General features: G+C 61.4%; 2 protein-coding genes across 6 annotated transcripts in view; one reads left to right on the forward strand and one right to left on the reverse strand.

Annotated features, from left to right (window-relative positions):
* The first annotated feature begins 1,693 nt into the window (after positions 1-1,693).
* On the forward strand, positions 1,694-18,609 carry LOC138822748 (cilia- and flagella-associated protein 100-like). 5 transcript variants are annotated; one of them, XM_070015687.1, is made up of 17 exons: positions 1,713-1,768; positions 2,747-2,805; positions 7,169-7,246; positions 8,449-8,537; positions 9,844-10,036; positions 10,590-10,657; positions 10,763-10,926; positions 11,169-11,249; positions 11,549-11,724; positions 12,383-12,430; positions 12,518-12,629; positions 13,685-13,733; positions 14,120-14,271; positions 15,100-15,235; positions 16,605-16,810; positions 17,412-17,505; positions 18,167-18,609. In XM_070015687.1, the coding sequence occupies exons 2-17, from the start codon at positions 2,760-2,762 to the stop codon at positions 18,281-18,283; spliced, it is 1,809 nt and encodes a 602-aa protein (XP_069871788.1). In that variant the 5' UTR covers positions 1,713-1,768; positions 2,747-2,759; the 3' UTR covers positions 18,284-18,609. The 5 variants fall into 5 exon arrangements, with proteins under 5 accessions (XP_069871791.1, XP_069871788.1, XP_069871790.1 ...); XM_070015689.1 differs by having other exon boundaries at positions 1,728-1,755; XM_070015688.1 differs by lacking the exon at positions 1,713-1,768 and adding an exon at positions 1,865-2,444.
* LOC138822747 (zinc finger protein ZXDC-like) overlaps positions 18,595-22,334 on the reverse strand; it is a 36,671-nt gene continuing 32,931 nt past the window's right edge. Inside the window, exons 9-10 of the mRNA XM_070015685.1 lie at positions 21,004-21,105; positions 18,595-19,797 (exon numbers count right to left, since the gene is read on the reverse strand). Coding sequence (XP_069871786.1) covers positions 19,717-19,797; positions 21,004-21,105 — 183 coding nt within the window. The 3' untranslated portion in view covers positions 18,595-19,716. The remainder of the gene's footprint in view (positions 19,798-21,003; positions 21,106-22,334) is intronic.

Genomic DNA, 22,334 nt, shown 5'->3' on the forward strand with positions numbered 1-22,334 from the left:
CCTTACTCCCTGGTGCCAAGGGGAGCAAGGGCAGGGCAAGGGTGATGAGTCCTAATCCCACGGCGTACCTGCAGCCCCATGGCAGCTCCTGCTGCTCCCGCAGTGCTGGGAATCACGGGGTCCCTGTGCAGAGGACCCCAACGCCACGGTCTTCCCGCTGGTCTCCTCTCACCCCTCTCCTTCCTCAAGGCCAGGGCCTCTGCAGCCGCCGGGCTGGGGCCTTCGTCGGGCCAGGCCTGGCTGGGCCTTGCTTCCGCGCCTCTGGACACTCACTGCAGCAGCACACGGCTCTCACGCAGCGCTGGGCACTTGGCCACTGCCGGAGAGGCCAGAGCCTCTGGGGCCTTGAAAAGCAGCAGCTCAGAAGTCAGATGAGATCTGCAGCTTCCGGGCTGGCGGGCGGAGGTCTGCGGTCCCAGGCTAGTGGGAGGGGGTCTGCGGGCCCCGGGCTGGTGGGAAGGGGTGTGCGGGCCCCAGGCTGGTGGGAAGGGGTGTGCGGGCCCCGGGCTGGTGGGAGGGGGTGTGCGGGCCCCGGCTAGTGGGAGGGGGTGTGCGGGCCCCAGGCTAGTGGGAGGGGGTGTGGGGGCACCGGGCTAGTGGGAGGGGGTCTGCGGGCCCCGGGCTGGTGGGAAGGGGTGTGCGGGCTCCGGATTCCGGGCGGGGGTCTGCGGGCCCCAGGCCGGGGTGTGCGGGCTCCAGCCAGCAGGGCGGGTCTGCAGTGCAGGTCTCCTCGTTCCACGGGCCACGCCTGGAGTGTGGCCTGCTTCAGGTCCCGGCCTGGGACGCTCCGCCCGCGTGACGCCGGCGTGACGCTTGACGTCCTCCATCCCCGCGGCTCCCGCCCGCCTCGCCCTTCCCGTCCACTGGGCACGTTCCCCGCCCCACCCCCGCCCCGCACACCGCGTGCGCCGCGGCGTCAGCCCCGCTCAAGCGGTGGAGCGCGGATCTGGAGCACAAAAGCTCGGGACTGTGCTCAGGCCCTGAGTTCGAGGCACGCGCGCGCACAGACAGACAGAAACACACACACTCCCCAGCTTGACCCCTGGACTGCAGGGTGCCGCACCATCCCGCCTGGCTAGGCTACTTTTTATTCTTGCTCCCATCGCCCTGGGGACGTCGGTCAGAGCGGAACCCCGCGAACCCCGCGAACCCCCGCGGGCCGCCCCGCCCGCGCTCGCCTCCGCACGGGGCGGTGCGCAGCATTAGCTTTGGAGGCACGGCTGGAGGAAAAGCGTCCGAGACGGTAAAACGGGCGGCAGGGCACCGCACCGGGCACGCCGGCGAGGCGGGCACGCGCGTGCGCCGGCCGCGTCTGCCCTGCGGGTCCGGCGCCAGCACCCACGCGCCCCATCCACGCGGGCCGGGGCCGGGAACGCGGGGTCCGGGCCGCTCGGCCCGGGCTGGCGCTCTGCCGCTCGAGCCACAGCCCCGCTCCCGTCGTTGTTGGTGCCCAGCGGGAGACTTTCCCGCGCGGGCCCAGGTCCCGGCCCGCGGACCCCAGCCCGGGCGGCCGGCGCGGCTCCGCTCCGCTCCGCTCCGCACGTGTTGCGCCCGCGCGCCGGAGCCGGGGTCGGAGCCCGGGGCCGGGCCGCGGAGACCCCGCCCGCCGCGTCTCCGGCCCCGCGCGCGCCGCGCCCCGTCCCGCCCACGCCCCGCCCCGAGGCCCGCGGCGTCACAGAGCGGTTGCCCGGGCGACGCAAACGCAGACGTGCGGAGCGGAGCACTGAGCGGCGGCGCGGAGGCTTCGGAGCCTGGGTGCGGGCGGCCGGTGGGTGCGCGCGGGGCCGGGTGTGCGGTGCGCGCGGGGCGGGGGGCGGGGCGCGAGGCCGAGGCGACCGCCGGGGCCCCCGTCGAGGCTCCGCCCCTGCGTCCTCCCCTGGTCCACATCGCCGGCCCCCTGCGCGCCCAGCCCCGTGTCCCCCGGGCCCGCGCCGGGCCGCGCCGGGCGCCTGGGCTGCTCTCCTAGGGGCTGTCCCCTGTCCCCGGAGGGAGGCGGGGAGGCCCGGCGACGGGGCGGAGGGGCCCGGCGGCCTCGCGGCCTGCGCCCGCGGGGAGAGCGCGCACCGTCCCGCGCCTCCGCGGAAATGACCGTCCAGCCTGCCGCTGAGGAGGCCCCGCTCCGCGGCCTTGATGGCCCGAGACTCCTGAGCCGGGCCCGCGCCGGTCATCCCAGCTGCTCAGGAGGCTGAGATCTGAGGATCAGGGCTCAAAGCCAGCCCTGAGACTGGAAGTGGCGCTGTGGCTCAAGGGGTAGAGCGCCAGCCTTGAGCAGACAAGGCCAGGGACAGCGCCCAGGCCCTGATTTCAAGCCCCAGGACTGGCATAAAAACAAGCCAGCGAACCCGCGTACCCCTCTGTCTGGAGCTTATTAGGCTCTGGGAAATCCACAATAAACCGATTTTTGTGCCGTGATAACCCTGTGGTGGTGACTGCAGAGAAGCGAGGTGCGGGACAGGGGGGGGAGGGGAGGCCTCTGCAGAGGACTGTTGGGCCGGGTCTGAGTGGGAAGAGCCCCCACGGGGGGGGGGGACAGTTTCATGGCTGAGGAAGCTGCAAGCACAAAGGCTCCGAAGCAGATCAAAGCTGGTGCCAGGGGAGAGAGTGCGTCAGAATGGGGGACACGGAGCACATGGTGAAGCCCTGGGCAGGGGCGAGGGGCTGGGGGCCATGCGGACCCCTCAAGCGCCGTGTCCCTCCCGAGGCCAGAACCTCCTTCAACAATGCCAAGTTTCCCATCAACCCACAGGGCCTCGGCCAAGATGTCCAAGATACTGTCTGAAGTGCTCAAAAACTTGGCCCCCAACAGTAAGTGTGGGCTTGGGGGAAGATGGGCTCTCGGGGGTTCAGGCCAGAGACAGAGAGGAGAGACTCACCCCAGGAGGTTCTAAGTCTGCAGCCGGGCAGGTAGGCCCCGTTCCCTAGATGTGAACTCCCTCAGGAGTTTCTTGGCCCACTCTAGGCTGGAAGGCTGAAGCAATAGGAGTGGGTGGTCTCCCAGTTCTGGGGGGCTGGAAGCTAAAGAGCAAGGTGTGGGCAGGTGGAGCCTCCTGAGGCTCAGGGGGCAGGCTGTGCGTGCGCGCTCCTGTGTTCCGGCCGCTGGCATCTCTGTGTGCCTCCTCAGGGCCCTGTGGTGTGGCCTGTGTGGGCATCTTGAGTTCAGCCCCCTGGTGATGTTGGGTCAGGGCCCATTCCACAACAACCTCGGCTTTGGCGGCCACATCTGCAATGATCTACGTTCCAGGTTCTATGGTACTGAAGCCTCAGGATTGGGGGGCGGGGGGGACAGTTCTGACTGTAGCAGGCCATGAAGAAGCGTGCCCCTCCCTGCTCTCCACCAGCCACGGCTGCCCGGCTGGCTGCGGGACCGTGGCGGCTGCCCTGGCCTCTGAACCCACTGGCTCTCCACAAGGCCCCTCTCTAGCCCAGTGACACGCTCGCTGCCCGGCACTCATGGTGGATGGCTCTGGGGCTCTGGGAAGGGCGTCTGCGCAGTGCTATCTGTGTGCTCACCACTCTTTTTTTTTTTTTTTTTAATTTTTTTTATTGTAAAGATACTATACAGAGGGTTACAGTTACATGAGTGAGGTAATGAGTACACTTCCACTTTGTCTTGAACATTGTTACCCCCTCCATTGTTTTCCCCCTACCATCCCCTCCCTCCCTCCCTTCCCCAAGGTTCTTTTTTTTTTTTGATTGTGATTAAGTGATTACTTAATTTCCGGAAATTCACAGTATTGTGGAATAATGATGCTCATTTAAAGTCACAAGTTCATTCTAACTTTCCTGGAGCAAATTGTCTATCACAGTCTGTAATATATAACGGTGCTCATATGTTATATACCATATATGTGATCAGCAGCATGGGGATATTTAGTAGTGGTTCAACCAGATGAGTGGGAGTTCTTTGTTTCTTAAGTCCTATTAGTTTTGTCATATCACCTAACATTTTGGATTCATCATCCACTTATCAGGGAGACCATGTACTGTTTGTCTCTTCGTTCTTGGCTTACCTCGCTCAACATGATTCCTTCTAGCTCCATCCATTTCCCTGCAAATGCCATTATTTTGTCATTTCTAATGGCTGCATAATATTCCATTGTGTATAGATACCACAATTTTTGGATCCATTCATCTGTGGTGGGGCATCTAGGTTGTTTCCATATCCTAGCTATTGCGAACAGTGCTGCAATAAACATGGAGGTGCACGTGTCCTTGTGTATTGGTTCCTGTTGTTCAGGGTAGATGCCTAGAAGTGGTATGACTGGGTCGTAAGGGAGGTCAATCTTTAGCTTTCTAAGGACCCTCCAGACTGCTTTCCAAAGTGGTTGTATGAGTGTACATTCCCACCAGCAGTGTAATAGCGTTCCTCGTTCTCTACATCCCTTCCAGCATTTGTCGTTGGCTGATTTGTGGATGTGGGACATTCTGACTGGGGTAAGGTGGTATCTCAGGGTTGTCTTTATTTGCATTTCCTTCACCACCAGGGATGATGAACATTTCCTCATGTGTTTCTTTGCCATTTTTATTTCTTCATTTGAGAAGTCCCTCTTTAGTTCCCTTGCCCATTTAGTAATTGGTTTGTTGGGTTTGGGAGGGATTAGTTTCTTGAGTTCCCTGTATATACAGGATGTTAACCCCTTGTCTGATATATTGCTGGTAAATATTTTTTCCCAATTAGTTGGTTGTCTTTCTAGCTTGGTTGCGATAGCTTTATCTGTGCAGAAGCTTTTTATTTTAAGGTAGTCCCATTTGTCGAGTCTCTCTCCAATTTGTTGTGACCCTGGGACTCTGTTCAGGAAGTTCCTTCCTGTGCCTATTAGTTCAAGTGTCTCTCCTACTCTGTCCTGCAGTAGTTTCAGAGATTCAGGTTTAATGTTAAGGTCTTTAATCCATTTTGAGTTGATGTTGGTGCATGGTGATAGGCTGGGGTCCACTTTTAGTTTTCTGCATGTGGCTGCCCAGTTTTCCCAGCACCAGCGGTTGAAGAGGCTGTGTTTCTTCCATTGTATGTCTTTGGCTCCTTTGTCGAATATCAGCTGGCTGTAGGCCTGTGGATTTATTTGTGGATCTTCTATTCTGTTCCATTGGTCTTCGGGTCTGTTTTTGTGCCAGTACCATGCTGTCTTTGTTATTATAGCTCTGTAGTAGAGTTTGAAGTTCGGCATGGATAGCCCTCCCATATTGTCTTTATCCCCTAGAATTGTTTTGGCTATTCTAGGTCTTTTGTTGTTCCATATGAATTTTTGGACTGTTTTCTGTATTTCAGTGATGTACGTCATTGGGATTTTAATAGGAATTGCGTTGAATTTGTATATTAGTTTTGGAAGTATTACCATCTTTATTAAGTCGGCCTATCCAGGAGCATGGGAGGTCTTTCCATTTCCTAGTGTCTTCTGCAATTTCTTTCTTTAACTTTTTATAGTTCTCATTAAATAGTTCTTTTACATCTTTGGTTAGGTTAATTCCTAAATATTTTATTTTTCGGGAGGTTATTGTGAATGGGGTTGCTCCCTTTATTTCCCTCCCTTCCTGTACATTATCAGTGTATAGGAAGGCAACTGATTTTTGGCTCACCACTCTTTTGCTTTTAAATTTGAACTTAATTTGTTTTTGACATAGAAAGAAGTCCGTAGTTCAGAAGGTTCATCTTCAGCCCCTCTGTGAAGACTTAGCCCCACCCTGCCCCTTGGGGACACCTTGGAGGTGGCCAGTGCCCCCCATCCCTCCGCTGCTGGAGAGTTGACTGTCCACATACATTAAAGAGGGCAGAAGCTGGTGCAGTGACTCTCACCTATAATCCTAGCTACCTGCTCAAAAGGCTGAGAGCTAAGGATCATGGAAAGTCCATGAGGTTCTTGTTTTCAATTAACCACCAGTGGTAGAGCACCAGCCTTGAGCGAAAAAGCTAAACAAGAGCACAGGGATCTGGGTTCAAGCCCCAGTACACACACACACACACACACACACACACACACACACACACACACACACACACACACACACACACACAGAGCAGAGATTTCCACAGGACAGCTGTAACCCCAGTGCCACCTCCAGCAGAGCGGCAAGGGCAGGAGCGGCAGGGGCAGCAGCGGCAGGGGCAGGAGCGGCAGGGGCAGGAGCGGCAGGGGCAGCAGCGGCAGGGGCAGGAGCGGCAGGGGCAGGAGCGGCAGGGGCAGCAGCGGCAGGGGCAGGAGCGGCAGGGGCAGCAGCGGCAGGGGCAGGAGCGGCAGGGGCAGGAGCGGCAGGGGCAGCAGCGGCAGGGGCAGGAGCGGCAGGGGCAGGAGCGGCAGGGGCAGGAGCGGCAGGGGCAGGAGCGGCAGGGGCAGGAGCGGCAGGGGCAGGGCAGAAGGCAGTAAAGGGAGGCCGGCACCGGGCCGGTGTCTGGCTGGAAAGAGGGCAAAGCAGAGAGAGGCTGCAGGGTGCCAGGGATGAGATGTTTGCTGGGGCAGCCTGGTGCAGGGCCAGGACAGGGAGATGGCGTGGGGAGACCCGCCGCGCCTGTCACGGGGACTTGCTTCCAGAAAGAAGCGAGGGAGTGATCCACGGAGCAGCTGGAAAGCTTGAAAACTGCAAAATGCTGAAAACAAAATCTCACCCCGCCCAGCCGCAGCGCCGGCGCAGGGTGCTCACACGCAGAAGGCGCAGGGTGCTCACGCGCAGATGCACTGTAAAAAAACAATACTTTTTTTTTTTTTGGCCAGTTCTGGGGCTTGAACTCAGGGCCTGGGCTCTGTCCCTGAGCTGCTTTAGTTCAAGGCTAGCGCTCTACCACTTGAGCCAAAATGCCACGTCTGGCTCTTTTTTTTTTTTTTTTTTCTGAGTAATTTATTGGAGATAAGAGTCTCATGGACTGTCCTGCCCAGGCTGGCTTTGAATCCTGATCCTCAGATCTCAGCCTCCTGAGTAGCTGGGATTACGGGTGTGGGCCACTGTGCCGGGCTAACCACCAAAACTTTAAAATAGGGTAAGACGCATCTAAGGCGGACTCAATCATCGTCCTAGCAGTGTAAGTGTGTAGCTCTTATGTGCAGGGAGCATTCTGGTCCACCCAGACCCGACAGCTTCTGCACCTTTGGGCAGCAGGTGTTGGGGAAGAACACAAAGGCGCTGGAGCCCGGTGTCCGCCCGGTGCCACGTGAGTCATTGACTTTCTGTGTCTCCCCAGGGGCCACCGTCCAGGACATCATGAACAATTTTTCAGTCACTGAAGTACCACAGGACAAAGAGACCAAGATGGCCAAAGGTCAGACACAGGGGGGGGGGAGCCAGGCCCTTCCCTCTGCCCCAGATGCCCCTGGCCTCAGGCTGCACCGCCAACAGAAGACAGCAGGTGCATCAGGAACACAGCATAGGATTTATTTTTCCCTCTGGCTCCCAGGGTCTCACAACTTCATGGACTCATAAAGTGACCAGGCCGGGAGTCTTTCCTGCTCCACCTGAAAGCCCGGGGCTTTTAACTACAAGGCTGTCTCATAGTTACACAAAGGCTGCTGCCGCTCCATCTGCCTCTAGGCAGGGAGAAAGAAACAATGAAAATACAAAACTGCCCTCTTGCTAACTCCATCCTTCGGGGAAAGGGTTCTTACCCAAAGCCCCATCCTGCAAATTCTGTCCTCGTCCACTAGCCAAAACACAATGGGTATTAAAACCAGCCTTGAGCTGAAGAGCTCAGGGACAGCTCCCAGGCCCAGAGTTCAGGCCCCACAACCGACAAAAAAAAAAAAACACCAAAAAAACCCAAAAACCAAAAACCAGGCATATTACTGCCACCATGGGAGGATGGGCAGCCAGCTGCCGAGCGCCGCGCCCGCCCCCTCCATCCCTCCCCAGCCCCCAGGTCTTCACAGAGCACTGACTTCCTGCAAGATAGAGCGCTGTGCAACACAGAGTAAGCTTCTACTGTGCTGTCCTGTTCTGCCCTGCCCTGGGCTCCCAGGCCAGGCTCCCTACACACACCTGCCGTTTCCTCTTTTTAAGCTTATGTGTGTGCACATGCATGCACACGTGCACCAGTATTGAACTCAGAGCCTCACAGCTCTCACTTGGCTATTTTGTTCAAGGTTGGTGCGCTACCACTTGGTTCACAGCTCTACTTCCAGTGTTTTGATGGTTGATTGGCATTAAGAGTCTCACAGCCTCTCCTACCTAGGCTGGCTTTGAACTTCCATCTTTAGAACTTAGCTTCCTGAGTAGCTAGGATGACAGGCACAAGCTGGCGATTTCTCAAAACTTTCAATGCAGCTTGTGATCTCTACACGAGAGCCTGTACCACGTCACAGTGTGGGAACACCACCCCTGCTTAAACCACAGTGCTAGAGGAGCTTTGCGTTGACCTGAGGCACAGCCTGGTCCAGGAAGACATTTCTCCTTGGGGGCCCGGAGGGCTGCGGGTCGGGTCAGAGACAGAGCCACTGCCTCATGTGCAGCGCCCCTCTCCCTCCCCAGAGCACAGTGCCAGCGAAAATCCTTTCCACTTGTCCGAAGATACGGATTTCTTTGTGCTCAGAGAAAAGGAGAAGAGAAAGGCCATTTTGGTGAGTGTCTGGTCCCTCTGTGGACCCTCTCTGCTGCTCTGTCTCAGGTCCTCCTTCTCCCAGATCAACCATGGCTGTTCCTTCCCCTCCTTCTCCCAGATCAATCATGGCTGTTCCCCCCCCCCCCCCACTCTCCCTGCCTCTCATTCCAGAACCGCCCCTGGCAGAGCCAGGTGGCCAGGGCTGCCTATCATCCTCCACAGCAAAGCCAGGCCACCCCTGTCTCTCCAAAGGCAGGGCTTCTAGCCTGGAGCCAGCCCACAAACAACACAGCTCCACTCCCCCCCATCAGAAGCCCGATGTCCGGCTGGGAAGGTGGCTCAGTGGTAGAGCGCTTGCCTTGCATGCCTGAGGCCCTGGGTTTGATTCCTCAGTACCACATAAGCAGAAAAAAAAGCCGGAAATGGCGCTGTGGCTCAAGTGGTAAAGTGTTAGCCTTGAGCTGAAGAGCTGAGGGACATCGCCGAGGCCCAGAGTTCAGGCCCCACAACCGGACCCAAAAACAAACAAAAAACAACAACAAAAAACAAAACAGAAGCCCGATGTCCCGCAGACGTCCACAGCCCCCAGGAGGGGGCACCTGTGGTTGCCCTCACCCAGGTCCAGGGAGGACCAGAGACCCCAGGGGGCACCGCAGACCCAGGGGGCCGCCCAGCCTTCCCCGTGGCCCTTCCCTGCACCCAGTGCAGGCCCCGCCCGCCGGGCTGCCTCTCCTTTCCCCCAGAAGTCCAGCGCAGCAGCCTGCCTCACCCGGTTCTGGAGCGGCGTCTTGCCGGCTCTGTGACTCGAGTCCTCCAGTGCGGCGGGGTTGGGCTGGGTTGGGCTGTTGGCAGCAGCGGGCTTTGCAGCGGGAGGCAGAGGGTGGCTGGCTCTGCCCACATCACAGACGCGGGAAGGCCTGGCGGGGAGGTGCCATGCACTGTGCCGTCAGTGGGGACAGCTGGTCACCTGTGGCCTACCAGCTGGCCAACAGCAGCAGCCGAGAGCAGAGCAACCTCGGGCTTTCTGGGTTCTTTGAGAAACCCAGAAGGTTCCAGTGCCCTGGGCCCGCCATGGTTCAGCACAGCAGAGTGGCCCCCAGCTAAGCGAGAGCTTGGCTCACAGGCTGGTCTTTCAGCCGGGGGCTGCTCCGCGTGCGTCCCGGGTCTGTCTATGCTGCTGCCCCTCCTGGTCTCCCGGGGCTCTTGGCTCAACCAGGGGCAGCTGTGCTCTCAGGGTGGGGTTAGGAAGTGGGGGGCGTGGCATGTGCCCTTGCTGCCCCCATGCAGCAGATGCAGGGTAGCACGGGCCCCTCTGTCGTCCGCAGGAGCGGGAGCAGAAGAAGAATCTGCGGGTGCATCAGAAGATGACCTACTCTTCCAAGTTGCTGGCCCGGCACGGCAGCCTCCGCCGAGAGCTGCAGATGGAGGAGGACACCGACGACCAGGAGCTGATCTCCGAGGCGGAGTGGCTGCGCTCCATCAAGGACAACACAGCCTGGAAGCTCGCCATGACCCAAGGTGCCGGCGCCGTGGCCCACGGGTCCGGGAAGCCCCGCGAGTTCGGCAGAGGCTGGCGCCCTTCGGGGCCGGCCCCCATATACCTGGCGGAGCCGGGCACGGTGGGCTGCAGACTAACTGCTCAGTTCACGTGGTTGGCACCCTGAGTGGGAGGCGGCAGGTAGCAAACAGGCAGCCCAGGGCTGGGGGGCGGCGCCGGCAGAGCACTGCTGGCAGCGGGGGCCATCCCAGCACTGCAAAAAAAAAAAAAAAAAAGTCAATAGGTGAAGGCGGGAGGGCTCTGGAACAGACCCTGCGGCTCCCCAGGGTCCTGGTGGAGGGGAGCAGGCCAGGGGCCACAGGGTTCTCCACAGCTCTTCAGAGGCATAGGGCAAGAGAGGGGGGTTCAGACACAGCCTGCGCCCTCGCGTCCCCCCCCGCAACCCCAGGGGGAGTTCTAGCACCTGGGGTTCCACACTTCGCAATGTGGGCGTGGCAATGCGTGGTGTCACAAGCGCTGTTCTCAGGAGCGGCCTGGGACTGCGCATTCACTGCCTCGCCACTCTCCATGCAGAAAAGAAAGTGGAGCCCGATAGGATGAACAGCTACATCCAACAGAAGCGAGAGATGTTCCTCATCCAGGTAGGCTGCCCTCCTCTCTCCCCCCCACCCCCCAGCCCCGGCCCGGGGGCCTCCCACCGCGCCCGGCCCGGCCAGCCGCAGAGACCTGCTCTGTGCTGGCCTCAGTACAACCTAGAAATGAAGCGGAATGAGATGCAGCGGCTGGAGATGCTGGCCGCGAGGGAGGAAGGCAGGCTGAAGAAGGCTGAGAAATCTCTGGAGAAGGACGCCTCCTTGTTTGATGAGTTCCTCAAGGAGAATGATCGCAGCTCCGTGCAGGCCATGCGTGTGTGAGCCTGTGCCCTGCCCCGCGCTACCCCGTCCCCCTGGGCCTGTGGGCCTGAGCCTCTCAGCATTCCCCACCGTGGGCCTGAGACACCTTCCCGCCTGCCCTGCCACCCGCACCCAGCCCAACCCAGCCTCGGCTGGACGTGAGGTTCCAGCCCTGCTCGGAGCCTGGCCTCCCATTCAGGGCAAGGCCAGTGTGTGGAGGCTGCCTGAGATCATCCTCCCGACCCCCACCCCTCCCCAGAGCTGAGAAGGAGACCAAAGCGAAGATGGAGAAGATCGTGGAGATCCGGGACATCACCACTCAGATCATGAATATCAAGAGGTGCGGGCAGAGCCCCAGCTGTGGCTGTCCTCCTCACCCATAACCGGGCAGAGCGCATAAACCTCCCAGGGGCCCCAAACCTCCAGGGGGCTGCCACGGGCTGTAGGGGCTGAGTAGCGTGGCCCAGGAGACGGCAGGCACCGCCCATAGCAGCGCAGCCCACAGGCCCAGAGGGCAGGGCCCCTGGCACCGACGCCTGGACTGCAAGGCAGATGCCCTTCCTGGCTCTAGGGGATGGGCGGGCCATCTGGAGGTCACAGTGGATGGGCCTTGACCTCCTGCCCCCTCCCTGGGCCCAGCGAAATCTCCAAATTCGAAGACTCACTACAGCGCTGCAAGTTGTATAAGGACTTCCTGTACAAGCTGTCGCCTGAGGAGTGGCAGGAGGCGCACAGCAGGAAGCAGCTGGCTTTCAAAAGGGCCAAGGAGATGGCTGCAGCCCCCAAACCCAGCACATCCACAGTGGAGGACAAAGGTAGTGAACGTTATGCCGTCCCCAGGGTGGGCTCTGCCAGTGGCATAGAGCGACCCTGGCCCAGGGCAGGGCCCTTCCGACAAGCAGCCTCCCCGCTTCCCCGAAGGCTGCCCGGAAACCAGACTCCCAATTCAAGCCAAGGGCTTGCCTTCCAAGGACCAACCTCCCTCCCTCCCTCCCTCCCTCTCTCCTTCCTTTCCTCCCTTCCTCCTTCCTTTCCCCCCTTCCCTCCTTCCCCCCTTCCTTCCCTCCCTCCCTCCCTCCCTCCCTCTTTCCTTCCCTTCCTTCCTCCTGGCTTTCCTCTTTCTTCCTCTCTCCCTTCCTTCTTCCCTCCTTCCTTCCCTCCCTCCCTCTCTCCTTCCTTTCCTCCCTCCCTCTCTCCTTCCTTTCCTCCCTCCCTCTCTCCTTCCTTTCCTCCCTCCCTCTCTCCTTCCTTTCCTCCCTCCCTCTCTCCTTCCTTTCCTCCCTTCCCTCCCTCCTTCCTTTCCTCTCTCCCTCCCTCTTTCCTTCCCTCCCTCCCTCCTGGCTTTCCTCTTTCTTCCTCTCTCCCTTCCTTCTTCCCTCCTTCCTTTCTTTCCTCCTTCCCTTCCCCTGAGGTGGGGCAGTCACATGAGGCCAGGAGCCCAGGCTGCCCCGCTCCTTCCTTCATTTCCTCTAGGGTTAGGACCAGGAATCAAGAGCAAGGCTGCTTCCCAATTGTCCAAAGGTAGGTGGCTGGCCAGCGCCGGACCCCCCCCGCCCCGCAGGGCCCGCGCCGACCCCTGACCCCTGACCCCTGCCGCCGCTTCGTTAGAGCCCCCGGCCGGGAAGAAGTCGGTCAAGCTTGCGGGCGCGGAGCCAGCCGTGCGCAGCAGCAGCCATCTGCAGCAGCCCAGCCACACCAGCGAGCTCGCCGTCATGCAAGTGTGAGCCGCCGGGGCCTGCGGGGCCGGGACCACAGCCCGGGCAGCGGGGCCGGGAGGGGCCGGGAGGCGCCCGAGACGAGGGCGCTGAGCTTCCACCCGGAGGGACGGCGACGGGGGCAGGAGAAGAACAGCCGCCGGGTGCCAGTCTCAGGGCCGTCCCGGGTGTCTCAGGGCCGTCCCCGGCCGTCCCAGGCCGCTCATCTGACTGTGGGAGGGGCGCGCCGGGCCGGGGGAGGGGCTGGCCGGGCCGGGGGAGGGGCTGGCCGGGCCGGGGGAGGGGCGCGCAGAGCCGGGGGAGGGGCGCGCCGGGCCGGGGGAGGGGCTGGCCGGGCCGGGGGAGGGGCTGGCCGGGCCGGGGGAGGGGCGCGCCGGGCCGGGGGAGGGGCTGGCCGGGCCGGGGGAGGGGATGGCCGGGCCGGGGGAGGGGCTGGCCGGGCCGGGGGAGGGGCGCGCCGGGCCGGGGGAGGGGCTGGCCGGGCCGGGGGAGGGGCGCGCCGGGCCGGGGGAGGGGCTGGCCGGGCCGGGGGAGGGGCGCACAGGGCCGGGGGAGGGGCTGGCCGGGCCGGGGGAGGGGCGCGCCGGGCCGGGGGAGGGGCTGGCAGGGCCGGGGGAGGGGCGCGCCGGGCCGGGGGAGGGGCTGGCCGGGCCGGGGGAGGGGCGGGCCGGGGGAGGGGCTGGCCGGGCCGGGGGAGGGGCGCGCCGGGCCGGGGGAGGGGCGCACAGGGCCGGGGGAGGGGCGCGCCGGGCCGGGGGAGGGGCTGGCCGGGCCGGGGGAGGGGCTGGCCGGGCCGGGGGAGGGGCTGGCCGGGCCGGGAGAGGGGCGCACAGGGCCGGGGGAAGGGCTGGCCGGGCCGGGGGAGGGGCTGGCAGGGCCGGGGGAGGGGATGGCCGGGCCGGGGGAGGGGCTGGCAGGGCCGGGGGAGGGGATGGCCGGGCCGGGGGAGGGGCGCGCAGAGCCGGGGGAGGGGCGGCGCAAGAGAGTGGGGTGGAGAAGCTGTCTTCTAGCTGGAGTGAGTCCTCGGACCGTGCGGACGCCCCCCGCCGTCCCTCCGCAGGTCCAGCTCTGTGCTACCTATTCAAGACGACGCGGACAGTGACGCGGAGGTCTGTGGCTGGGACGTCCTGCTCCCTCCGCCACGCCCCGGCCCCCGGCCCAGGGGCCCTGTCTTCCCCCCAACAACGCCCTGTTGGCCCAGCCCCAGCCCCCGGGCCACACCCCTGCCAGCTCCGCCACCAACCCAGACCCAGGAAATCCCTCCCACCTCCCCTCGCCAGCCTCCGGCCCACCAGACAAGCCCCGCCCCACAAAGCCCCGCCCACCAGATGAGCTACCGCCCCTCAAACCACGCCCACAAATGCCCCGCCCACCAGACACGCCACCGCCCCACAAAGCCCTGCCCACCAGACGAACCACGCCCACAAGGACCCAGCTAGGTCCCGCCTTGCCCAGGTAAGCCCGCCCACCCAGGCAGGCCCCGCCCCTCCCGCAGGACTTGGAGCTGTACTTCACAGACCCGCAGCAGCTCCTGGATATCTTCGCCGATCTGGAGGAGCAGAACCTGTCCCTGATCCAGAATACGCAGGAGATGGAGGAGACCCTGGAAGATCTGACGCGCAGCCTGAAATCCACACAGAACCGCATGTAGGTCGCACGCTGGACGTGTCCCCCCAGCAGGGCCTGCCACCTGCTCCCACGGCCTCCAGGTGGGGGCCTGGCCGTGAGCTCCGTGTGTCCCCTCGAGGGGGCCGGGAGCAGGGCCTTGGTGCTGACCCCACTCCGGAGCCGCCTGCTGCCAGGAGGCCGCATTTCTGGTCAGTCCTCCCGGGCCTCTGCAGTGGACTCCGGGGAGCGCTGGGGTCCCGGGGCGGGTTCGAGGCCACAGACCTTGTCCATGGCTCATGGCAGGGCTCTCTGGCAGGCTGGCCTGGAAGAAGTGTCCACTGCCCTTGGCCTGGCTGCCAGGAGAGCCACCCCAGCCTGCCGGGAGGAAGCACGCTGGACATCAGGGGCCCCAGCACCAGGAGCGCCTGCGAGGCTGGGCTCTCAAGATTACCGTCCCCTCCCAGTCACTCCAAGGGGCTCCTCAAGCTGGTGTGGGCTGGTCCAGAGAATTGCCCTGCTTCCTAAACACTGGTGCACACTCTTCTAAGTCTGGGCCAAAGGCCCGTAAGGATTAGGCAAGGCCCCATCTTTTTCAAGCTTACATCAACAGCCAGACACAACAAACAGGCCCACCCACCATTTCGCCTGTCGGCATCGATAGAGGCTAGGTAGAGGGGAGAGTCACAGGAGAAGAGACCGAGGTAGCGGTGGGCAGCAGAGGAGCTGTCTCCTCCGCAGGCAGGTGGACACCGTGGAGCTGGTACCGTAGCCCTCAGGTCCAAGTCTGGATGGTGATCGGATGGGGAGGGTCGTGTGGGCCTCTAGGTGACCTGCACTCTGCTCCCCCGCGCTCCGCCCACCCCCCAGGGACAGGGAAGTGAAGCAGCTAAAGAACTGGATCACCACAATGATGAAGTCCATTGACAAGGAGGAAGAGATGGCTGGTGAACTGCAGTTCAAAGCCCGCGTCTTCCACTTTGGGGAGTATAAGGCTGATCAGCAGGTAGGCAGGTCCCAGTGTCCATGCTGCCTCCCTTTCCCCTGTCCTTCCCACCCCTTTGCTCTTCCTCCTACACCCTGGGTCCAGCAAGATGGCCCCAAGGCGCCGGAGAGGCCTGTCCTCAGGCCAGGTTGGGGGATGAGAGAATTCTGGGGGACCAGTAACTGGGCAGTAGGACGGGCCAGGGGTCCAGAACATTCCCAGCCTGACAGCGTGCCTAGGGCCTGATTCATTTAAATCCACTCAACTCTTTTGTGAGTCATGGAGGTTTTTTTTCCTTTTCACTTTTTTCTTTTTTGCCAGTCCTGGGGCTTGAACTCAGGGCCTGGGCACAGTGCCTGAGCTTCTTTTGCTCAAGGCTAGCTCTCTACCTCTTGAGCCACAGTGCCACTTCTGGCTTTTTCTGTGTATGTGGTGCTGAGGAATAGAAGATAGGGCTTCCATAGGGCTTCGTGCATGCTAGGCAAGCACTCTACCACTAAGCCACATTCCCAGCCCCCAAAACTAAGCTTGGTTTTTTATTCTTGCCATTTATTTTTGCAGGCCCTTGTTTGCCAGGTAATCATCTATCATTTGAGCCATGCCTTTAGCTCTTTTTTTTGCCTTTTTTTTTGGCCAGTCCTGGGGCTTGAACTCAGGGTCTGGGCTCTGTCCCTGGGCCTCTCTGTGCTCAAGGCCAGCACTTCTACCACGTGAACCACTTGTAGCTTGGAGAGCTTTAACTTAGGACCTGGGCACTGCCCTTGACCTCTTTTGCTCAAGGCTAGCGCTCTACCACTTTGGGCCTTAGCTTCACTTCTGGTTTTCTGGTGGTTAATTGCAGATAAGAGTCTCACAGACTTTCCTGCTCAAGCTGGGCTGGCTTTGAACTGTGATCCTCAGATCTCAGCCTCCTGAGTAGTTAGGATTACAGGCATTGTACCACTGGTGCCCAGCTCAAATGCACTCAACTCTAGATTCATCTCAGTATTGCCAGGAGCATTCTGTGTGCCGGGCTCTGAGGCAGGGCAGGGAAGGTGGGAGTAGCGGGCAGGCTAGCCCTGTGGCTCACATACAAGCACACATATGGTAGCAGCTGTCCACTGTTTTGAAAAGGTCAGAACAGGCCCAGGGAAGGGAGGCCACGCAGGATCTGGTCCTGCAGGGAGTCCTGCCAGTGCAGGGCTCCTGGGGCAGAGGACTAGGCCTCCCTGCTCACCAAAGCATCTGGGGAAGGGGCTGGGGCAGGAGGTGAGCCTGGCGTCTGTGTTTCTATGAATACTGATACTCATGGCACTGAGCACCAGCATGGCTGCTCCATCCTAGAGACTCCCTGGTGCTGGTGGGCTGTACAGGGAGGGGCTCAGGCCTGTAGCTCCCTGCCTCCCTGCAGGACAAGCTGCTGGAGAGCCTGAACCAGAAGGTGCAGAACGTGTACAAGAACTGCGTGGGCCCGCAGCAGGAGACCAGCCTGAGCACGGTGCAGATGCTCACTGTGGTAGAACACCTGCTAGACGACCTGCTGGAGAACCTGGAGCGTGTGCCGCAAGCCAAGATCGAGCAGGCTGGGAAGGCCAAGGAGAGGGAGCGGCGTCAGAGGTGCGGGCAGGCCCCGCCCGCCCGGGCCCCGGCCTTCACACAGACCAGCTGTGCTGGAGCTGGCCAGGGTGGCGGGGGACTGGGGTGGGGAACAGGGGTAAAGGCAGGGTGGGGTCTGAGAAGGGAGAGTTAGTGGGAGAAGGGGCAGGCAGGCATCAGCTCGCTGCCAGAACACCTGCGTGGGTGTGGGCAGGCTGACCTGGACCAGGTAGGGGAGGGCCTGGCCTCCCGGCTTGTGCGCTGCTGCCTTATTCTCACCCACTGCACGTGCCATGTCCTCTGCTCACAGAGCCCCTGCTCACAGCAGGCAAAAGGTTTTGGTGAGTAGAAGCTGCTACAGGAAGGAAGTAGGGCCACAGGTGCCCTCCATCATGGGTGGTTCATGGACCGGGAGCTCATGACTCAGGTGGGGTCGCTGTGACTTCCACAAGCCCCCAGGCCAGGCCTGCCTTCCGTCCTTGGATCAGTGCTGGGCTGTGGGCTGTGGTCCCGGCTGGAAGGAGCCTTTGCCAGTGTGGGAGGGCACGGCCAGACTGTCCCAGTGGAGGAGGGGCGTGGTTGCTGCTAGGCCCCAGCCCTGCCAGCCGCCTCTTATACCCAGGCTGCGGGAAGAGAAGGCCAGGATGCAGATGCTTCTGCAAGAGGAGCGGATGAAGCGGGCGCGGGCGCGGGCGCAGGCTCAGATCAAGAAGAAGGTGTGCAGGGGTCTCGGGGTTCCCCCATCTGAGTGCTCAGGACCTCCCTGCCGGTGGCATCATGGAGGCAGGAGGCTGGTCCCAGCGTGCTCTGTGCCCCGACCTGCTGTCCCCTGGGGCTGCCTCCTCCCCCAGGATTCATCTCCACTGCCCAGGCCTCTCCATTGCGGGCGGGCAACACAGCGCACAGAGCTGGCACCAAGAGCGCAGAGCCTGGGGTCCCACTGTCCCTTCCCGCTCCAGCCACACCCCAGGCCACGCTCACTGCCGAACCCCTGTTGGGTCCCAAGGCCTTCCCTGGGGACGGGTGGAGGTAGCCATCTTACTTTTGGCTTTGGCCACGGCAGGCCTGGTCCCTGGGGTGGGCAGGAGGCGGGCATGGCTTTCTGCGAAGCGCACCAGGGCAGGTGTACTGTGGCTCTGCCCAGCTGCAGTTACGGGCCCACGGCTAGCCTGGCACCGCCGTGAGCCTGGCATGCACAGGTCCCCTCAGAGCGCGCTCCCTGGGGCGGCCTTGGTGCCTGCTTCTGGGCAGCAGCCCTCGGCTGGCAGGCGGCCCGCGGCGCGCTGTCCGGGCTCAGGCCCACTCCCCACACCCGAGGGCAGGGCGTGTGCGAGCATCTGCCTGCATGTGCAGCTGCGCCGCCCACTTCCTCTGCAGAGAGGCCGGAAGCTGGTGCGCCGCTCCCAACCCCCGGCGGCAGCGAAGGTGCAGGAGGAGTCGGAGCACCTGGAGGTGGACAAGGACAAGGAGGAGCTGCTGTTCTTCTTCACTTAGTCCCACGGGCCACGCTGGCGTGAAGGCTCGGGTGGCGGCTGTGGATGGAGAGGCAAGGAAGGCTCTGAGGACCCCGACTCCATACTCAGGGTTCCTAGGGCGTGTCCACACTCACATGAAATAAACTCTTCTCAGTGGAGTCGTGTGGCCTGGTCAAGGCAGCAGCGCTGCCCCTGCGCCTGGGCGTCAGGCATGAGGGAAGCGCTCGGCCTGGCTCTCACTGGGAGGCCCCACGGCCCCGTGGCCCCTTCCATCCGCAAGACAGAAGCTAGGGCAAGCAGGGTGCCTGGAGCCACACACAGTCCCTGATGTGAAGCCAATACAAAACACTTTTATTGATTTGCACTAGGAGCCGCAGCGGAGCGCCTGGCCATGTGGTGGGGGACACGGTGGGGGGGGAGCTGTGGGAGGAGGGGCTTGCGGTGAGATGGGGTCCTGGAGCAGGTGACTGGTAATGACTCCCCACGAGGGAGCAGGCCCCCCGGGAACCGGCCCAGCCACAGCAGAGACCTGTGGAAAGGCCTCTTCCTAATGACACGTGAAGTTGCTGGGTGGCGGCCATGGAACCTCAGGGAGGAGGGAGGAGACTCAGACGTGACATCTTCCCCAAACGCAACACACAGAAACAGGCAGAGTAAGAAGGATTCCAGGTCTGAGGACCGAAACAGCATCCGAACACACACACCAAAAGGCACGAGGCGAAGAGGCTTCTGAGCTACCCTGTGTCCAGTCCAGTGCCAAATAAATACCAACTCGTCTTCCTCCTCAAGACAGGACGTTACTCTAAAAAGACACACGGACATAGTCTATGCACATCTTCAACCTCAACTACAAAAAGCACTCGACAGTCCTACACATAATTTAGAAAAATCAGAACACCGCTTTATAAACACTGCCAAATGACTAACAACCTCCAAACACGGCATTTAGAAAAATTACAAGTTTTAACTCCTCCCATCCCAAACTGGGAGCTGCCCTTCTGGTCTAGGAAGAAGGCCCCTGGCCGACGGGCACCGGGACCCCACTCATATTCCCCCAGGCTGCCCAGCTAGAACATGTGCCAGAACTAAACCAACACAGACACCATCCAGGCTGCCCACGCTCTCAGAAAAGGAGACGGAACTTGTAGAACACAGGCACAACGCTGTGACCCAGGACCTGGGAGACTGGGGGACGAGGAGTTGTACATGAGCAGGGAGCCAGAGCTCTACGCCTTGCAGAAGCCTAATTAACACAAGTGCTACCAGATCCAAGAGGCCCAGGCGGGCGTCAGTGCCGATGCTGGGGGCCGCCCCCGCCTTAAAGGCGATTTCCAAGAAAAATGCAGACTTGGCTGATGAAATGGAAGGAAAGGGTTTTGATAAACGAGTTAGGCTGGAGTTCTGAGCAGGGATGAGGAAGGTGGTCTCGGGCTGGTCAGTCAGCGGCTGTGGTCACTGAAGGTCCTGCAGGTTGATGGTGCTTCCGGGCACGTATGGGGGCCCGGTGCTGCCCATGGGTGCTGGAAGGGCCTCCTGCAAAACCAAGCAGAGAGTGAAAAGATGGAGGGAGGAAGGGAAGGGAGAGGGAGGAGGGGAGGAGAAAGAAAACAGAGGCTTGGCCTGGAGTCTCAGCCGCAGCGTTGAGGACCGAGGAGCCAGCGGCATCACGGCAGCTGAGGTTTCGGGGTGAGCACCATGCAGGAGCTGGGCACGGAGTCCATGGCTGCAGTCCTAGTGACTCAGGAGGCTGAGATCGGAGAATTACCGTTTGACACTAGCCAGGGCAGAAAAGTCTGTGAGACTCTTTCTCTCCAATGACAGAAGTGGAACTGTGGCTCAACTGACATAGTGCCAGCCTTGAGCAAAAAAGCCAAGTGACACACAAGGGCCGGCACAGAAACACATTCTTCCATCTTCTTTTATCGGCAGGACTGGGAATTTGGACACTCAGCCTTGTGCTATCACCAGGCAAGTGCTCTGCCGACTTAGCCGTGTCTCTAGCCTTTTTCCTCCTTTGTTTTCAGCTTTCATTCCTTGAAGGAAAACTATCAAATATTAAAGAAAAATGACAAAACGTCCTCAGTATTGTACAAGTTTTTCTAGACGTTTCCTCGGTCTTGGCGCTTGGCTCAAGCACCCGTGTGCATTTCTGCAGAGCGGCTTGTCTTTGTTTAGTGTCACAACCCTCCTTGCAAATGGGCTGTGGAGAGCAGCCCTGGCCCTGTCTACCGTGAGGGGGGGAGGGGAGGGAGGGAGGCGCTGCGGTTCTGTGAAAGCCCATCCGCTGCTCTACAGGCGGTGGCGAGAAGCGTGCGTGCTGCCCCTGGCTGGCTGGACCCCAGACCCAGCTCCAGAGGGGAGCGCTCCTCACTCATCTTCACCCAGGCTGATGAGCAGCTGCATGTCTTGGGCATGATCGGCCTCGTTTCTTTAGGAACGGTCTTGCTGGTGGGTGTGCCAGGCAGAGCAGCGCCGGCAGCTGACAGGCACTACACACCTTCAGGACTGTCTCTTCTCAGCCCCTGACGACTCAGCTCCCAAGTTCTCACTACTAAGCACGAAGTAGCTCGCAAGCAGGCTGCGTCCCACCCTGTCCATCCCCGAGCCAGAGGCTGCAGTGATGCAGCTGAGCCTCTGACCCCCTTTCCAAAATGACCCCCAGCGGGGGCCCCACAGAGGCCGCGGGGCGGCCCACCTGCCCAGCCCTGTGGCGCAGCAGCCTTTCGAGACAGAACAGACCTGGAGCACGCAGACGGGCAGGTCCATGGAGAAGCAGGGGTGGAAGGTGGAGGGGTGCGGGCTGAGGGCCAGCGGCAGGACTTCTTCCCCTGAGGGGTCATCCTGGGGAGGAGAACACACACAGAGCTTTCGCGATTGGCCAGCAGCTGTTCCCTCACGCCCCTGCCTCCATGCTCGGGAGAGCCGCCCCCGGCACTGCGCAGACGCTGGGCGGCTCTGCTGTCTGTCCTCACTGGCCTCCCAGACTTGCCCTCCCTCAAGCCCGTGTGCCCTGGCTAGCCCTAGCCCAAACCGAAGGGTCCAGAGCAGACTCATGGTTCCTAAGGGGGAGGCTGCCGGTACCCCACCATCTACCCAGACAGGACCTGGACCCTGCCTGTGATTGCCACGCACAGGGGCACCGAGTGCCTTGTATCACAGCCGGCCTCTACCGCCCCAGCCTCCACTACCCCGTATCCACCCCCCCCCAGTGCCAGGCAGGTGCTCCATGTCTTCACCTCACAGATGACAGGCGGAGGCCAGGGTTGAAGACACTCACCCAAGACTCCTCTGCCAAGGGGAACAGAGGTGATGGAAGCCCGGGTTCAAGGCTTCTCATCTTTGATGCATCCCTTAAAGACACCCCGTGGCTCCCTCTCCCCAGCGCCCGGCCGCAGGACCACTTCCTGGCGGTTTCCCCACTTAGCCCTTGCCCACCAGCGGTGTGCCCTCCTCCACTTCTGAGCCAACCCCAGTGGCTGTGCCCTTCATCTCTTCACAAGGCCCAAACCTAGAAGTTTTCTAGGTCATCCATGCAGAGAAGCCTGAGACACCCCCCTCCCACCAAACCACGGCCAGCCCCCCCGCCTGGCCCCGCGGCCACCGCCTCACACCTCTGAGCTACTGCAGCCCCACTCCTTCCCTCCACAAGGGTCCCTAGGATTTCAACTTCCTGACTCAGTCCCTAGGCTGCCCAAGTACCAGAACCGGGCCTGCTCTGCGCGTCTGCTGCAGTAATCTACAGTCCCAGAGCGGTCCGTGATGAGGGGGTGCCTGAGATTGGGTCAGGTCAGTCAGAACGCCGGTTCTAGTCCCTTCCTTCCCCGCAGTTCTGGCTCCTGGGCAGAGGCTGGAGTCTGTGTGGCGGCGGGCAGTGCTGGCAGGCGCCACGCACAGGCTGCCGGCCGCAGCTCTGCTGAGCCCACAGAGGTGGCTGGCCTGACCTTTTGTGGCTTGCTGAAGTAGCAAAGAAAATGGACAAACAGAAACCAAGTCGCCCACTCTGAGCCTGGCAGTGGCACTTGCTGGCACTGGCCGGTGAGCTTGCGTGTGGTGGCAGCCCAGCAAGCCCT

Source organism: Dipodomys merriami, unplaced genomic scaffold, assembly GCF_024711535.1.
Source record: "Dipodomys merriami isolate MVZ:Mamm:240054 unplaced genomic scaffold, mDipMer1.0.p SCAF_114, whole genome shotgun sequence".
NCBI classification, from domain to species: domain Eukaryota; kingdom Metazoa; phylum Chordata; class Mammalia; order Rodentia; family Heteromyidae; genus Dipodomys; species Dipodomys merriami.

Coding starts and splice junctions, on each gene's coding strand:
- LOC138822748 (XM_070015687.1), top strand. CDS start 2,760: ATGTCCAAGATACTGTCTGAAGTGCTCAAAAACTTGGCCCCCAACA. Junction 14,272..15,099: donor AAATCCACACAGAACCGCAT/GTAGGTCGCACG, acceptor CCCACCCCCCAG/GGACAGGGAAGTGAAGCAGC. Junction 17,506..18,166: donor AGGCTCAGATCAAGAAGAAG/GTGTGCAGGGGT, acceptor CTTCCTCTGCAG/AGAGGCCGGAAGCTGGTGCG.